The sequence below is a fragment of the Homarus americanus genome, unplaced genomic scaffold, assembly GCF_018991925.1.
Source record: "Homarus americanus isolate GMGI-L3 unplaced genomic scaffold, GMGI_Hamer_2.0 scaffold37032, whole genome shotgun sequence".
NCBI classification, from domain to species: Eukaryota; Metazoa; Arthropoda; class Malacostraca; order Decapoda; family Nephropidae; genus Homarus; species Homarus americanus.
The window spans coordinates 720,013-736,940 of NW_024731852.1; the positions used below are offsets into that span (position 1 = coordinate 720,013).

General features: G+C 42.3%; 1 protein-coding gene across 3 annotated transcripts in view; it reads right to left on the reverse strand.

Moving 5' to 3' along the window:
- LOC121867909 (gamma-interferon-inducible lysosomal thiol reductase-like) overlaps nucleotides 1–16,559 on the reverse strand; it is a 28,813-nt gene extending 12,254 nt beyond the window's left edge. The window contains exon 1 of one of the 3 annotated variants that reach the window (XM_042368045.1): nucleotides 16,351–16,559. In XM_042368045.1, coding sequence (XP_042223979.1) covers nucleotides 16,351–16,470 — 120 coding nt within the window. In that variant the 5' untranslated portion in view covers nucleotides 16,471–16,559. Of the gene's footprint in view, nucleotides 1–1,174; nucleotides 1,825–16,242 lie in introns of those variants that run through there. The other 2 variants (XM_042368044.1, XM_042368043.1) reach the window with 2 other exon arrangements.
- Between the last annotated feature and the right edge of the window lie 369 nt (nucleotides 16,560–16,928).

Genomic DNA, 16,928 nt, shown 5'->3' on the forward strand with positions numbered 1-16,928 from the left:
TCACCTGTATCATTATTAACATTATCATATTATTCTCATCATGATCGGTAACCAAAATCAACATCATGAAGCCTAAACACTGGCTGAACAAAGTTTAATATACGTAGTATATTAAACACGTGGCATATGTAGAGAAACACTTGAGGAACACCTGTGATGAACACCTGAGGCTGTATGTAGCATACTGTACATGGCTGTACACCAGACATTACCTTGTACTGTAGTTGTATGTAGAGGAAATTACTGTATGTTGTACAGTATACTTATAAAACATAATATATTCACCATGTATGAATGACACACCTTCAAATACTGATTATATGTGAATGTGAACTAATGAGGAAGTTATGTGATGAGCTCCACTCTATCTCACAACTATCTCCGTTGTTTCCCTTTTCCCGTATGATTTTATCAAGATTTATCTTATCCACGTTTTCATTGTGGATCTACATGAAATATATATATAGTATATATACAAACTACACTCAATAAATCAAAACAATTAAAGGAAATGCGAGTGCATTAAATTTTCATGAGAATATACTAATGACGGCCATGGGGAGGGGGGGGGGTTAAAGTAGTGAATCTACATTTTAACAACTTTATTTAAATAGCGTCAACTTTACGGACGTGGCACCACTTACCGGACAGGTTGAGAGCCAACCCACGACACAACACCAACTATTACAGACGAAGCAATATCGATACAAGTTCCCTTTTTCTTGTTCACTTGAGAGTCCATACAAACTAGCAGGGAAACGATAATAGCACACCATAACTTATGGAACGAAGTGTGCAGGCACTTACAGTTCCAACTTCAATTATCAAGATAAAGTAAGAAACAAAGTCTGTAAAATGTCACCAAGGTTGAATTAGGCTTTGTTTAGTGTTTAAATGTGTTATAACATCTACACTCGCCCATAATTAGTCACAAATTGGACAAGTGAAGATCATGTGATTATTAACCTACTGCAACAAGGTTTTTACCTTTATGAATCACTCACTAATGCCCTGGTACTATTACTAGTCAGAATGGATCCCCATTAATAAGTACAAACTTTTATTGCTTATGTTAAATATATGAAAGACAGTTCCATTTAATAGTAAAAATAATACTTTATAAAATATACAAAAATACATGTAACTCTAACGGGAAATAAGAAAATTTCCTTACATCACTGGGTGACGGAGCAAGACCCTGCAGAAGGGCTTCTCGGCGCCGCCTGTAATGTAGGTTGCCGTAGGTGTTCATATCGTTAATAAGGACAAGCGTCAATACCATAGACAACAACACCATCGTCCATGCCGGCTGACATACATTAAAGTAACTGGCTCTAGTCTGCCGTCTTCGCGTGATTGGTATTCTCAATAATAAATCCAATGCCATGACTCCTCTTGCATCATCTGACGTCTTTGGTGGAACAATGTATTCCACAGTTCTCTCTAGTAGAGCCAACCCACTACGGTTAGTTTCACACGTTCTGTTGGATGAGCTGACTTGTGCATTTAATAAGTTATGCGATTTATTATCTTTGGTTTCACAAGTTTTCGACGTAGATCGCGTTGAAATATGAACACGCGATACTTGTACATATTTATTACTCATTGTACAATCTTGCTTACGTTTGTGTATAATATTTAAATTAGATTTTAATGAACTTTTAACTTATATCATTATCATGAAGAGCACCTTTTAATTTTCACAAGTGTAACAGCGTTCAACGACAGTTTCAACCACTTTCAAAAGTTCTCAGAACAAACGAAAAGACATCACTAGGTTCATTACACCTTCCTCTTTCCATTAAAACTACGGTACTACTGTTACTTCTCGTAGCAGTTGTAGGTATCCTCGCACGCAAGCTTTAAAGATCCCACCCGTACCTCGTACCGGTGTCAGTGAGCAGTTAGCCTTAATGAGCAAGTTTATATCTGGAAAATATGAGCACAGGAAATTGAAAATGAACTTTGCAAGATTAAAATGTGGTGTGATAACATATCTATATGTTCTATAATTACATAAACTTTAAATAAGACAAAATAAATACTTCGGCATTAAATTCGTACCGCCAACTCGAGGCTTTGTTGGTGACATCACTGGCCACGTGTTAAGTAACTACCAGACGAACGATAATTATCATTCCCACCTCACTAAGCGTGTTAAACTTTACCTTTCTTTAAACTGATTAAAATAAACATTAAAAACGCCAATTTATGATTTTTTTAAACTATACAAAAGAAAAATAGAGCAAATGTGTACGACAAGGGGTTGAAGGAGGGTGGCAGCGAGACTCCACGTAGCGGTACCTTTGGGGCACAGTGAGATGGAGAGGTCAACACCCTAGTTCACTGAGAGCAGGAAACTTGAAACAAATATATAGTTGGAAACACAGCTACTTGTTTTGACATAAACAATAACTTAATTAATAAGCTGAAGTTACTGCCATGAACAAACTAAGGCAAAGTCATGTTTTTATTTACGCTCCAGTAGACGGAAGTAGGTCAAACGTCAACCAAGTCTATTAATGAAATTCGTTTATTTTTCAAGATGTGGGTGCTACTATTGTATGCGGTCTACCTAGCTGGAGTTGGTATACTGTGATATTTACACTAGCGTCTATTAACCTCACCTAACTAACCTAGATTAGGTTAGGTTAATGGCTGTTCGTGTAAATATCCCGGCAATCACAACTCCAGCTCGGTAGACCGCATACGATAGTAGCACCAAGATGAGTGTATACAGATATTTAGTATAGCAGTAAAGGAAACAGTTACGCAGATTAGAATGAGTCGACCCTAGATTGTTGACAACCTGAACAGCAAAAAGGGAAGTTTGTGTGAGGGTAGGTGAGAGGGTGACTTACAACGGGCCGTCACCCTACACTTCACCCACTAACGGGAATAAGTGACGCACTAGTAGCTGCTAATTGACGAACTACGGTCCAGTAACCTACAATTGTGGTTTAATTTTGTTCATTAATTACAAAATTAATAACTTATAAAGCAAAACCCATGCTAAGCTACATTAAAGTTAAAGGAGCTATGGTTTTTGCAGTAGCTACAGTACCAAATAAAATATACTTTTATCCTATACGTAACTTGTCGGTCTCTATGAGGTTAGACAGAAAAGCCTTGATAAAACTAAGCATTTGGTCAGATTTTTCTTCATAACTAATAGTAACATTAATCTGAAGTACAGTACTGGGAAAACATCATTATATTTAGATTAGTCGACAAATCTGTTAAATATGAAAAAAAAGTTGAAGTTAGTCCTATTGGCCTGAAAGACCATTGGGGACTAAGTCAATGGTACAATGGAAGGCAGCACTATGAATACGAAACCATTGAAATTCAAGACGTGGGTTGGGTCAAACGATGAGCAAGACAGGAGGATGTATGCAAGAGCCAGAAACCAAGCAAAGATAGAGTGTAGGAGGGCTGAAAAGGAGTTCCAAAGGCTGGTTGCACGTGAGGTCAAGTCAAACCCAAAGGCGTTTTACCGCTATGCAAAGTCGAAATTGAAAACGCGAGTAGGAGTATCAGACCTGAGGCTTGAAGATGGTAGTTACGCAGATTCTGACCAGGATAAAGCTGAGGCATTGAACAGCTTCTTTTCCTCAGTGTTCACAAGAGAGGATGCAACTAACCTTCCTGCGTTTGAGGACAGACGGTTCGACACAGCACTGACCCACATTGTGTTCACAGAAGAGGGTATTAGAAATAAACTGTCCAGGCTAAAGGTCCATAAGAGTCCTGGACCTGACATGGTGCATCCTAGAGTGCTAAGGGAGCTGTGCAACGAGCTTGCAGAGCCCCTGAAGATTCTGTTTTGTAAATGCCTGGATGAACAAATGGTCCCCAGTGAATGGAAAGTGGCTTATGTGAGTCCTATCTTCAAGAAGGGCGATAGGCACTCCACGAACAACTATAGACCGGTGAGCCTGACCAGCATAATATGTAAAGTACTTGAGAGTATTATCAGAGATGCAGCGATGGAACATCTACTACGAAACAACCTTGTAAAAGATTGCCAACACGGTTTTATGCCGGGGCGCTCTTGCTTGACACAATTGCTCAAGGTATTGGATATTTGGACCCATATTCTAGAACGGGGTGGTAATATCGACAATATTTACCTAGATTTTGCCAAGGCTTTCGACAGAGTACCCCACGAAAGGCTGAAAATCAAACTGGAAGGGTACGGAATTCGGGGAAATGTCCTAGCGTGGATAGAAGACTTTCTACATGACCGCAAGCAATGTGTGGTGATTAATGGCACGAAATCGTCATCTGTACCTGCAACAAGTGGGGTACCGCAGGGTAGTGTATTGGGCCCGCTGTTGTTTGTTTGTTTCATAAATGATATGCCTGACGTTGTACACTCCTCCATACAAATGTTTGCCGATGACGCCAAGTTATTTCGGGAAATTAAGAACCAAGCAGACTGTGAAGAGCTGCAGAAGGACCTCTGTGGGCTCCAGGAATGGTCGAAGGAATGGCTGCTGAGATTCAATGTCACGAAGTGTAAGAGGATGCACCTGGGGCGTACCAACGGTAAGGAGGCGTACCATATGTCCCAACGGGATGAAGAAAATGTACTAGTTGAGACTGTGTGTGAGAAGGACCTAGGTGTGTATGTTGACAATGAGCTGAAGTTCTCGGGCCATTGTGAGAAGAAGGTAAATCAGGCAAATAAATTATTGGGTCTTATAAGAAGGTCGTTCAGATATCTAGACGGTCCGTCCCTCGTGACGATCTTCAGGAGTGAAGTGCTTCCCCATCTGGAGTACTGTCACCCCATCTGGTCCCCGAGATATGCTAGGGACTGTCAGTTGGTTGAAAATGTTCAAAGGAGGGCCACCAAACTGGTGCCTGCACTTCGGCATCTCAGCTACCCTGAGAGATTGGAGCGCCTGAACTTGCCTAGCTTATACTACAGACGGGCAAGGGGGGACCTAGTTGAGGTTTATAAGCATCTCAGGGGGCACTACTCAGTTGAGTGTCCTTACTTGGAGCTGGCGGACGCTCGCCCCACAAGGGGTCACAGCTCAAGATTGAAGAAGCCGCAAGTCCGGAAAACCGTGAGGGCAAACTTTTTCGGAGTGAGGGTTGTAAACTCTTGGAACAATCTACCAGAGAGTGTTGTGACGGCACCGAGTGTGAGCTCTTTCAAGAGAAGACTTGACCAACACTGGAGCGGGTTCAGGTACATTCAGGAGCCGGTGCATACCCAGTATTTGCCAACAGTGCGTGACAGAGACGTGACCGATCGCCCGGGCGGCTAGCGAGCCGACCTTTTGGTGAAGAATATAAAGGAAAAGAGACGTGACCGATCGCCCAAGCGGCTAACAAGCCGATCAGTGGCGAAGAGGATAAAAGTATTGGTACGCAAAAAGGCAGCATGGCCGGCACTGAATTCGACTGCCTTCACTTCCCAAACAGTAAATAAGGGTACCTGTACTCGTTCACAGCATGGTGGACTGGGGTTGCCCTGGGCATGAACCAGCTATCCTTCATACAGAACGCGAGTATTGTATCCTATTGGCTGTCACAAAACTCGCCCCCCACAAAAAAATAAAAATAATAATAATTACATATCCTTCATATTAGAAAGGATACACCAGAACTTCAACTACTTACCATCTTATTGGTACTAAAAAACTTTTAACCAAGAAAAGATGCACTCATCCACACCTGAGAATTGCCTTGACCGAAGGGTCAAGACGTACCTGGCGCTCCTCTCGGAGCAGCCAGGTCAACTGTTAAGTTGGCCCATACCAGCCCCTTCCCCTGAACCCTCCTCCCCACCGGAATATCAGCAAGTTCTCGCCAGAAGTTACAATTTCATTTAGGAAAGGAATGGAACCAGTGTTAAACAGAGGTGAACAGTGGTGAACAGTGCTTAAGTCAGTGAGAACAACTCAACAGTAACAGTAGTACCCAAGTTAACCTTCACACAGTGAGGTCCCAGGTACTCAGTGATAACGGCCCGTGAGACCCAACAACCAGCGATGTGTTAATCCGTCTACGATAGGAAGGCCTGGGACCACACCTCACTCATATAACACCATCTGTGAGGGAATTACTACACCACGTCAGGTCCCTCATAACACCATCTGTGAGGGAATTACTACACCACGTCAGGTCCCTCATAACACCATCTGTGAGGGAATTACTACACCACGTGTGAGGCCCCTCATAACACCATCTGTGAGGGAATTACTACACCACGTGAGGCCCCTCATAACACTACATCTGTGAAACCACGAGAATTACTACACCACGTGAGGTCCCCTCATAACACCATCTGTGAGGGAATTACTACACCACGTGAGGCCCCTCATAACACCATCTGTGAGGGAATTACTACACCACGTGAGGTCCCCTCATAACACCATCTGTGAGGGAATTACTACACCACGTCAGGTCCCTCATAACACCATCTGTGAGGGAATTACTACACCACGTGAGGCCCTCATAACACCATCTGTGAGGGAATTACTACACCACGTGAGGCCCCTCATAACACCATCTGTGAGGGAATTACTACACCAGGTGAGGCCCCTCATAACACCATCTGTGAGGGAACTATTACACCACGTGAGGTCCTTCCTAACACCATCTGGGAGGGAGTTACTACACAACGTGTTTGCTGTTCAACACCTACATTAATCTGTATGTTCACTGTATGTTCATTTACCTTTCTCTGATGAAGGCTTTTGTTAAACCACCAATGTATGTAATAAGTCATTTATGTCCAATGTATATTTTCAGCCTTCGGGCTGCAGAACTTTTTCAATAAACCGTTAATTATTATTATTATTATACTGTACAAGTATTTAAAATATTTTCTTTCTACATTCGCCAAAGACCTGATCAAAAGGAGCCTTCCTAAGACAAGTCCATTCTTTTAGGAAAAAAATAACAACTGTTCCCTGTTGATTTTCTTGGTTATGTTGCATTTTCCCCCATCAAAACTGCCCCCAAAAATGCAGCATGTGCTATTGCCTCTGCACGCTACATATGCTCTGGTGATATTAAGACATATTGGCACTGAACCAAGTCTGATTTTAGCAGGAACAAACCATCGAGTGAACCACGGGAAATGCTGCTCACAAACAATCAGCTTTACCACTTCAATACTTTAGGTAATTACTTTAAAAGTCGTGAAGCCTAAGCTAAGGATTTTTAAGGCAACATGAAACTTTAACACCATAAATTTTACCATACATGTTAATGGGAATTCTGTTGCAGCAAGCCGATTGTTTTGGGGATAAGTTTTGACTCTTCCTATAGACTGAAGAAAGTGGCTTATAGGAACAATTTACTGTATCTCTATAAAGTTATTTTATTTAGTCATTAATCATCGTCATTCATTTTATTAACCTATTTCATTCACTCTTTTATTCGTTAATTTGATTAATTTCTTCAAACAAATCAATAATGCAATATCTACTAAATATACATGTGAACATATAAACATAGTAATTTACAGTCATTAATCACAGAGTACAATGGAAACAAATCATCTTAAAATTTCAAAGGTGCTGTCGATGAGCCATGAGCACCTGGGGCTGAGGTTCAGATCAGATCATCGTACTAAACCAAATCTACTGTACATGGACTAGGCCAGACTTTCATTTCATGGTGAGACGGAGGTGTAGCCTTGAGACTTTGCCAGCATCACACTCATTAACTTCCCCCAAGGAGTTAATAAAGTGCTGTTGAACTTTTTATCACTTGTTCAGCTTCAGCCTCGTCTTGTTCAATGTTCCATCTTGGTTGTTTCTCCAGGTTCAGTCAGCCAGTCGACCCAACAACAGTTACATGCGAAAAACAACTATTTACAAAAATGTATAGGTATCCTTTAAGTATATTACATTACATTAAATTCATAATAGTTTAAATACATTATATTAAATTATATTAAACTCATAATAGTTATTCTTCAGTCGCTACATCAGCCCCCTCCCGCCGGTCACTTGTAAGGAAAGTGACACATCAAAACCGATGCGACGGCCGGACCTCGTCCTCAGACAGGAGCGTAGTGGTGACATAGTTGCAGGTTCTGCGTCGCTTGCGGAGGCAGCGCTGATCAGGATGTTTATGCTGGGGCCAGGAACATCCACGTCCTTGTCGATGTGGGCCGGCTTCAGTCAGTCGATGGAGACTGTGTGCCGATCCCTTTGGCGGTCGATTGTAAAAAAATTAGACGAACGGCGGAGCATCCTGAAGGGACTGTCATAGGGGCGTTGCAGTGGCGGTCCAGGTGCCATGCCGTATGAAAACGTGAGTTGCATCGTCCAGTGCCTTGTCGATGAAAAACTGCTTTTGAGAGCTCTGCTTTGGTGGTGTAAGACACAGGGACCGGATACAGTCGCGGAGTGTCTCCACGTACAAACCAGGCTGCGATGATGGAGCAGATGTGAAGACTAGAAACTCTCCGGGAAGGCACAAAAAGCCGTAGACAAGCTCAGCTGCTGAACAGCCCAAATCGGTTTTAAGGGCTAACCGGATTCCGAGGAGAACAAGCGGAAGATGCCATGTCCAACTGCTTGGTGTCGACTGGGTCATGATGGCTGCCTTCAACTGGCAGTGAAGCCGCTCAACTAGCCCGTTGCTTGCTAGGTGGTAAGTGGTGGTGCGGATGTGGGAAGAGCCAAGCAGTTTCATCTGTTAATGCCAAAGCTCGGATTCGAATTGCCAGCCTCTATTGGTCGTCACAGTTGAGGTCACACCAGATCGAGCAACCCAACCAGAGATGAAGGCCTTGGCGACTGCTTGTGTGGTGATCTCGGTGATGGGTACTGCTTCCGGCCACCATAAATGTGCTGGTGAAGTACAGCGCCGACGCCAGTATCAGAGGTGTCCACTATGAGGCTCAGAGGTGCGCCAGGGTGAGGGTGGCTCAGTAGTGTGATGTTGGCTAAGGCTTTCTTCACCTCCCCGAAAGCTTGTGTCGCCTCTGTAGTCCAGAACACGGCTCCCATTACTGTCTTGTCTTTCTTTAGTACAAGAGCGTAGAGCGGGCGAAGTAAGGCAGCTCAGCGAGGGACAAAACGGTGGTAATATGCCATGAGTCCCAAGAACTGCAAAAGTTGCTTCTGCATTTGAGGCAGTGGGAAAGAAGTGATGGCTTCGACCTTATCGTGCAGGGGTTTTGTTTCGCGCTGGGAGATGCGATATCCCAGGAACGAGAGCTCGGGGATGCCAAACTGGCACTTTTCTTTGTTGATAATGATCTCGTACTGTCGGAAGTAGTCGAAGATCTGGCGAAGATGCTGCAAATGTTCCTCCTCAGATCGGCTGGCCACAAGGCAGTCATTGACGTAAGAGAAGACGAATGGCAGTTCTCTCAGCACGTTATCGCTAAAATGCTGGAATGTCTGGCTGGCGTTCCTCAGGCAGAACAGAAATCTGACGAACTCGTACAGACCGAAAGGAGTAGTTACAGCAGTTTTACACATGTCAGCTGGGTTGACAGGTATCAGGTTGAACTCCCCCATGAAATCTATCTTCGAGAAAATGGTAGCTCCAGCGAGATTGGTGGCAGAGTCGAGAATATGTGGCAATGGATAGCAGTCGAGGACTGTCACCGCATTGAGGGTGCAGTAATCGCCACAGAAGCGCCAGCTTCTGGGCTGCTTTTTGGGTACCACGTGCAGCACCAACGACCAGGTGCTCTTCGATGGGCGGATTATGCCCAGGCTGAACATCTGATTGAACTCCCTCTTAGCGATGCGGAGTCTGTCGGGTGCTAGGCGCTGAAGCAGGAGAAGACGGGCAGGCCTTTGGTCTCAATATGGTGAACCACCTCATGTTTGAGCAGCAGAGGGCTGTCACTGTAATGTGCCAAGGGATGGAAATTCCTCCAAGAGCTTGATATGAGGAGAATTTTCTGGGTAGTCGGCTGTGAGTCCCAGAGATGCAATGGTGGTTGGTCGCCTGCTGACACAGCACTGGGTGGTTGGGTTGCAGATCTTCTGGTGCTGCATGTCGATTGAGAAGCAGTAATGCTGCAGGAAATCTATGCCTATGACGGAGAAACCGACATCAGCTACTAAGAACGTCCAAATGTATCATCGGCCAAGGTTGAGATCCAGCGCAACCAACTTGGAGCCGTAGGTGTTGATGTGGGTGCAGTTTGCCGCCAATAGCTTGGTGGTTGATGCGGGTGTTGCTTGGCCACTGGGCTTCGGCAGGACACTGAACTGCGCTCCAGTGTCGATCAGAAAGCGCTAACCGGTACAGTGATCTGTGAGGTGGAAGAGGCGGCCAGGTTCTGGCTCCCAGGCGGTTGCCGCGCTCACGACCGGGGCGACTCGTTTTCCGATCAGGAGCAGGGTAGTTGGCAACGGAGCGACGATGGTAAAAGCACAGGTTGTTGGACTGTCCTGACGATCTGTGGCCTGCAGGCGAAGGCGATCGGCTTCGCTGTTGGTGACGCTGCCTTGAATTTTCGCTGTGGCTGTCTGGGCGGTGTTAACATTCACAGGGAGGCAGTGACGCTATCTGGACAGAGTTAAGGGCACCGATGAGAGCGTTTAGTAGATAGGCTGGCACTGTGACCAGCTGCTGGTTTTCCTCGGGCTGCGGAGACGGCAATGAACAGTCTGGTGCCAAGGCAGGAGAGGTTTGTGGTGCTGGTGTCACGGACGAGACACTGGCAGTCATAGAACTAGACGCTTCCATGAAGCGGTCAGCCGATTCTGCCACAATGTCCAGTGAGGTGTTCTCTGGAAATATGGATAGCGCTGCCTGAACGTTGGCTGGCAAACGCTGTAGGAACAACAGAGGGAGAATGAGGTCTTCAGACGTGTTGCCAGTGGTGGAGAGCAAGTTGCGGAGGCTTCGCAGGAGCTGGGAAGGCTTGCGGTCGCCAAGGGATTCGTCCCTTAACAACTGCTGCATACGCTGCCGAGTAGATGCGCCCAGCCGCGCACGAAATGCCAAGCACAATTTCTTGAAAGGCCCCTCGGTCGGGGGCACCATGAGGATGTCGCGCACTTCCATGGCGACAGTAGGCAGTAGCATCGACATGGCATGGTGGTACTTCGTGGCAGAAGATGTTATTTGGCATGTCGTGAAGCAGCTGTAGAGCTGCAGTAGCCAAAGCTCCGGGTCAGAGCCATTGAAGGCCGGAGCGGCAGGACGGGCGACGGCAGGCAGCACAGCAGCATCATTGGCAAATGGAGCAGCACCGGATACGCCTGGTACTGACATGGTCACTCCAGGGTCATTAATGTAATATTGGGTCCAGAAAACTCAAGCTATGTCCTCAGTTTGTTGCTGTGGCGAGGAGAACTATGCTCAAGCAAGGACGAAGAGTGAGTGACCGTTCCGAGGCCACCCAGCTCAGCTCAAGTCTCGAACCAAGTTCAGCCACGTCAGCCAGCTGACTCAACAACTACCCTGTAGTTACAAAAATGTATTGGCATCCTTTAAGTATATTACATTACATTATATTATATTAAATTCATAATAGTTATTCTTCAGTGGCTACAGAACAATAGAAATAGGAGGGATCGACAGTGACGTCACCGAGGCTTAGCATGTACAGTCCCCCTTCACCAGTGTGTTTATAGGGGCTCGTCAGGTTTTGTGCAGTGTGGCAGCCCTGTGTTTGTTTACATTCGACAGAAGAAAATTCGCAATAATATACTGTTCATACTTTGGAATCAAATAAAAACAATAATAAAAAAAATATGTCAAAGATAATGATTTGTGGAATGTTTATACAGTACAGTATATATATATATATTTTTTTTTACGGGGATTAGCACACCCGGGCACAGGTCACTGACCCACATCGGGGCCTGGGGGTTAATAATAATAATAATAATAATAATAATAATAATAATAATAATAATAATAATAATATTTAATATTAAATAAAATTTATAATAATACAAAATTGAAAAAATAATAAAATAATAATAGCACTGTAATAATAATAATAATAATAATAATAATAATAATAATAATAATAACGAAAAAACAAAAATTAAAAAAATATCAAAAGTGAGAACCAATATATGTATGTTGTGTTGTCAATTGTAAGAGAAACAATTGAAACCCTGCAATTGTGTGTAAATGAGGCAGAATGTCAGATCAGCAACCTGGGACTTGGTCACAATTCTCGTGATGCCATATGGCAGCAGGGTCTACCATTAGACAACACATTATGCTTCCAAAATCTTCCCAGGTGATACACCTGTAGTACCTCCCTGTTTGGTAGCCCCTGTAAACACACTGGTGAAGGGGGCTACCTGGGGGCTTTCTTTGCAGGCCAGGTCATTGTGAGAACAGAAAAGTAAGGGTTTAGCTCAGCTGTGACATCACAATATATAAGTGTGTCTGTAAAGACACACTGTGGTTCAAAGCTAGTGCCATGCAGAGGCTTCAAAGCCAAAGCCTTTAGAAAGTTTCAAAGCTGAAACCAAAGCCAAAACTGGCTTCAGCCTCATGTCTGCCCCACACTTATCTAAATTTGAACTATCAAGTTTGCACTAACAGCGTGCTTTTATTTGTATTTTACAAACCTGAAGTTCCCAGAGGAGTATTAATTACAATTTCCCAGACAATACAACTTTCACCTCTTTGGGACTTCATTGATTTAAACAAACTATCACTGGCCTGTTACTGATTTCAGCAGGAGTAAACCACTGAATACTGCTGCTGCAATCAATCGTACACCTACATAAGCTTGTACTGTATGATAATGCTCAATGGTTCATACCTGTTAAAATCAGCTAGAGTTCAATTATGGTTTGCTTTAATGTGCCAGAGCCCCAAATTAGCATAAATAGCAGTGAGCAGAAAAACGAGTTAGTGCACATTGAGAGGTTTCATAATTATAAAAACAAAAACACTCTTAGTGAAAAAGCCATGGTTAAAAACAAGATCTAATCCCTCTGTGAAAGAATGCTGAAAATACTCGTCACGCAATAGAAACTAACGTACGGTAAGGATTCGTAAGGTCTGCATATTTTCTCAGAAGGTTTTCCCATAAAAAAACTGTGTGCATCCACCAAAGGTTGCCATCCATTGTTTATTTTTGCAACTACTTATGCTGTATATGACATCCATCTTGGTGTTGCTACCCATGATCTCAATTTCCCCCCAAATTCCAAATATACTGTACTGTAGAGAGGTTGTGCCCCTTTTTTGGTAATACTATAATAAACTACACTGCAGTGTTTAATATTTTCTTACCAGTACAGTATACAGGGGTACTGATGCACGATGAAGCATTAAAAAAAAATTAAATTCTGTGCAGTGAAACTACCAAAAGCATGACCAAGAATAAATTCTTGTTCAAAGCAAGATCAGCAGGGCTTGCAACAGTGGTGTGCGAGTAATTTATGCATTGGAGAAATGAGGGGGTGCCTATTTCTGGCTCTGTTTTGTGTGAAAAAGCTGTAAATTTCCCCCAAATTTGAAAATTACAAGTACTGTACATACAGTACATGTACAGGGTACTATAACTGCAAAATTCCATGTATAATGGTGATGCAACAGTGACACGCACACATTTATATAACTTCATATCTTTGAATAAAATTCATTATTACAATGTTATATTTTATTCATGCATCCTTGCATTCATTGGTAATAGTCTAGGATGGGTCAGGAATAACCAGCAAACTAATGAAAAATCTCTGCAGAAGAAAACTTTTACAGTATCTTACCTCAAGAAAAACAGAAATCAGGTGGAAGAATTGCAAATTCCCATTTTATTTTTCCATGGGATTTCTTGTAAATAAAGGCGCTTTTCCCATCCACCCGGCAAACAGTGTTCGCACTTCAACTATTGACAAGGTATTCCAAAAAACTGACCAAATGCTATGTGACAGAAAGCTTTCCAGCGATCTTTCCAAATGAACTGTCCATTAAACGTTACCACCAGATCGATCCGAACCTTAAATAAAGTAACTGCACAATGCAGTACTTCCATCCAATGGAAAGGACACTGCGAAGTGTTTGTGTGTCTCACTAAACCAATACTGTATGAGGAAAATTGCAAAACGTTCTTCTTTTTCTGGGATATTATTAATGTTACCAGTACAGTGCTGTCTCTTTTTTTTATTTGAAAACCTTAAATAATTCCCATACAGTAATTTGACTGTAAAAACAGAAAAAAAAGTTTATGTTGAAGAGAGTCTCAAACACGAAGTTCCTTCCACTGAACAGATACACAAACTGACGCCAAGCTTCGTGTGTTGAGTGGCTGTTTGGCAAGCAAAAAACTAGTTTCCTGTACTTCAATTATGTTCAATAATTGTTAAAATGACTAAAAAATTTAAAATAAAATTTTTAATTTTATTGAATAGTACAACTTTCTTGATATTTACTCAAATGGTAACGAATTTAAGCCATAGAACCGATTACTGTATTGGCGGACTAATACTACAGCTGGTGAGCAGCCGAAAGCAAGCAAAAACATGTTGGGAAAAATTTGTAAGGAATTCGTTAACCGAAGTGAAGAATCTTATGGAAGGTAATTCGTTAACTGAAATTTCGTTAACCGAGGCGTTCGTTAACCAAGGGATCACTGTGTACTAAAAATCATGTCAGTTAGGAGCCTAACATTTTGCATAAATGACGCCTAATGTTACAGAAAGATGAGACATGATCCTGTGAATTATCAGGTATCATGTGAATTATCATGTGACCCATCAGTGGTTTTTATCAGTTTTCACTCAGTCATGCCATGGCACTCACAACACACACAAACATAACACAACAATCACAAAACATAATGAGCACCATGGTGTGACTAAGTGAAAACCATTAAGCACCACAGACAGGTCATTTGATAAATCACGTGATATGTGATAATTCTTTCTTTTATCCTCTTCATCGCTAAACTGGTCGATAGCCGCTTGGGCTCTCAGGATCCTGTCACGTCTTTCTGCAACATTAGGCTACATCTACGCAAAATATTAGGCTCCGAACTGATATGCTGTAGTGTTTAGTGTATGGGAATTATACAAGGTTCTAAAAAAAAAAAAAAATCACCTTGTAGTTAACCAGTTGTGTATGGGGTTCCCTCATTGCTGAATAAAGTGGTCAAGCATTAGCCAAATAAAATATTAAAAGTGGTGTCCCCACTGTGAAAGGGTTAAGAACAAGCGTACAAGTTAACCAGCTAGCTACTAACAAAAAATATCAAGAGTAAAACTTATTCCATACCACAAGAATAGAGCAAATCATGTGGCATAAAATCAATTTCCACATTCAAGTTTTTCCTCTTAGTTCTTCTCATAAATATACTTTGTGCCACTAGCCTGAGGAGGATGCTATCTTTGTTTTGATCAGGACGAGTCTGAATGTTTCAGAGACATTAATAACCTTATTACATTTTATACTTACTAAGAAACAACAGTAACAACTTGAGGAAATTTTTCATTTTATTTTTTCACCGTTTATCAGCTTACTGGCTGTTCAGGCGGTTGATCTATCCAGTGTTAGTACAGGAGGAAACTGGTGACCAGGAAACCTGTGATGTTTGTTAGGGTTGCATTGGATAACACCCTTCTCACATGTGTCTAGGCCGAGGCTTGAACCCGACATATTGGCAAAAATTACACGCGTTACCACAATACTACCAACGCCCCCAACATAGATAAGATGAACCAACAAAACCTACCTAACCTCGCTAACCTATTATCATTTTAGGATAGGTTAGGTTCACATGGGTAGGAAGGAAGGTCGGTGGCTGTGAAGCACTTTTCAACATTGATGAATAAACATAGCATCATTGTGAAGAGGGCAGTTGGCAGCTTTTTTTTATCTTCAGGGAAAACTGAGGATAAACATGAATATGAAGTGTGATTCCTCTACCCAATTTGGATTATTCTTGAGGTACGGCACAAAATATGTCATCGGCTATAATTTTTTTGGTTAGGTGCCTAGTTAACCCACATCCCTCTCCTAAACTATTATTCAGTTTCCTATGAAATACCACATTCTGGGCTCTATACTGCTCATAAATGGCTACAGGCTTATTCCAGCTAAAATCAGACATTCTGAGAAGGTTTAAATTATTTGCCAAAGCCAAGGCCCACTTACCCTTTCCTTGGCATATTCAGTAATGTTTTCATAGCTTCTACACCAGATCCATTAACAAAATCCATCATAAACCAAATCTTTCTTTTTTCATAGAACCTTTGGTGAATCAACTATTTATCAATGTTAACGGATATATCGATATAGATCTAAAGTTTCCTGCTTAACACTTACCAATTCCTCTTGTGGTGTAGGTACAGGAGCCACTAACATTGAAGGCTTTCCCTTTTCTTCACTTTCCTTTAGCTCAACCTTGGTCTGGGCCACAAGTGCCTCTCCTACCTTGAAGTTTGGAGGAGCTTCAGCAGTAGGGAGGTCAGAGTAGTCCCATACTTTCCATATAAGAACCACCACCAGAACCACTATCATGAGCCTTATTAATCGTCCACCTCCCATGTCCATTGTCTTTCGTTTAAGTGAAGTATGGCACAAAGTACACTACTGCCCCCCGTCTGCCCTCCAGCTGTCACACGCCAACACCACCTGGACCATTTTCCCTTTAAAACAAACTACTTTCATTTATTGGCTCGCGTTTGAATATCACAATAAAATTTCTTTAAATCATGATATTAATTTAAATATATTTTTCTTATAAATCTAAAATAGGATAAATATATACAATCTATATATATTTATATCGGTTGCATGTATACCAATACTAATGACAAGATCACAACCTCGAGATTGTCATTAATTTAAAATTATCATTTCAACACCTATTACCTTACCAGACGTCCCCTGTTCTTTGTCACTTTGTTATTAACTTCATTATCAGTGTTAGTACAAAAGGAAATCGGGTACCTGGAGGAAACCTGTGTGATTGAAAGTCACACTGGGTAACATCTGTCCCTGGCCAGACT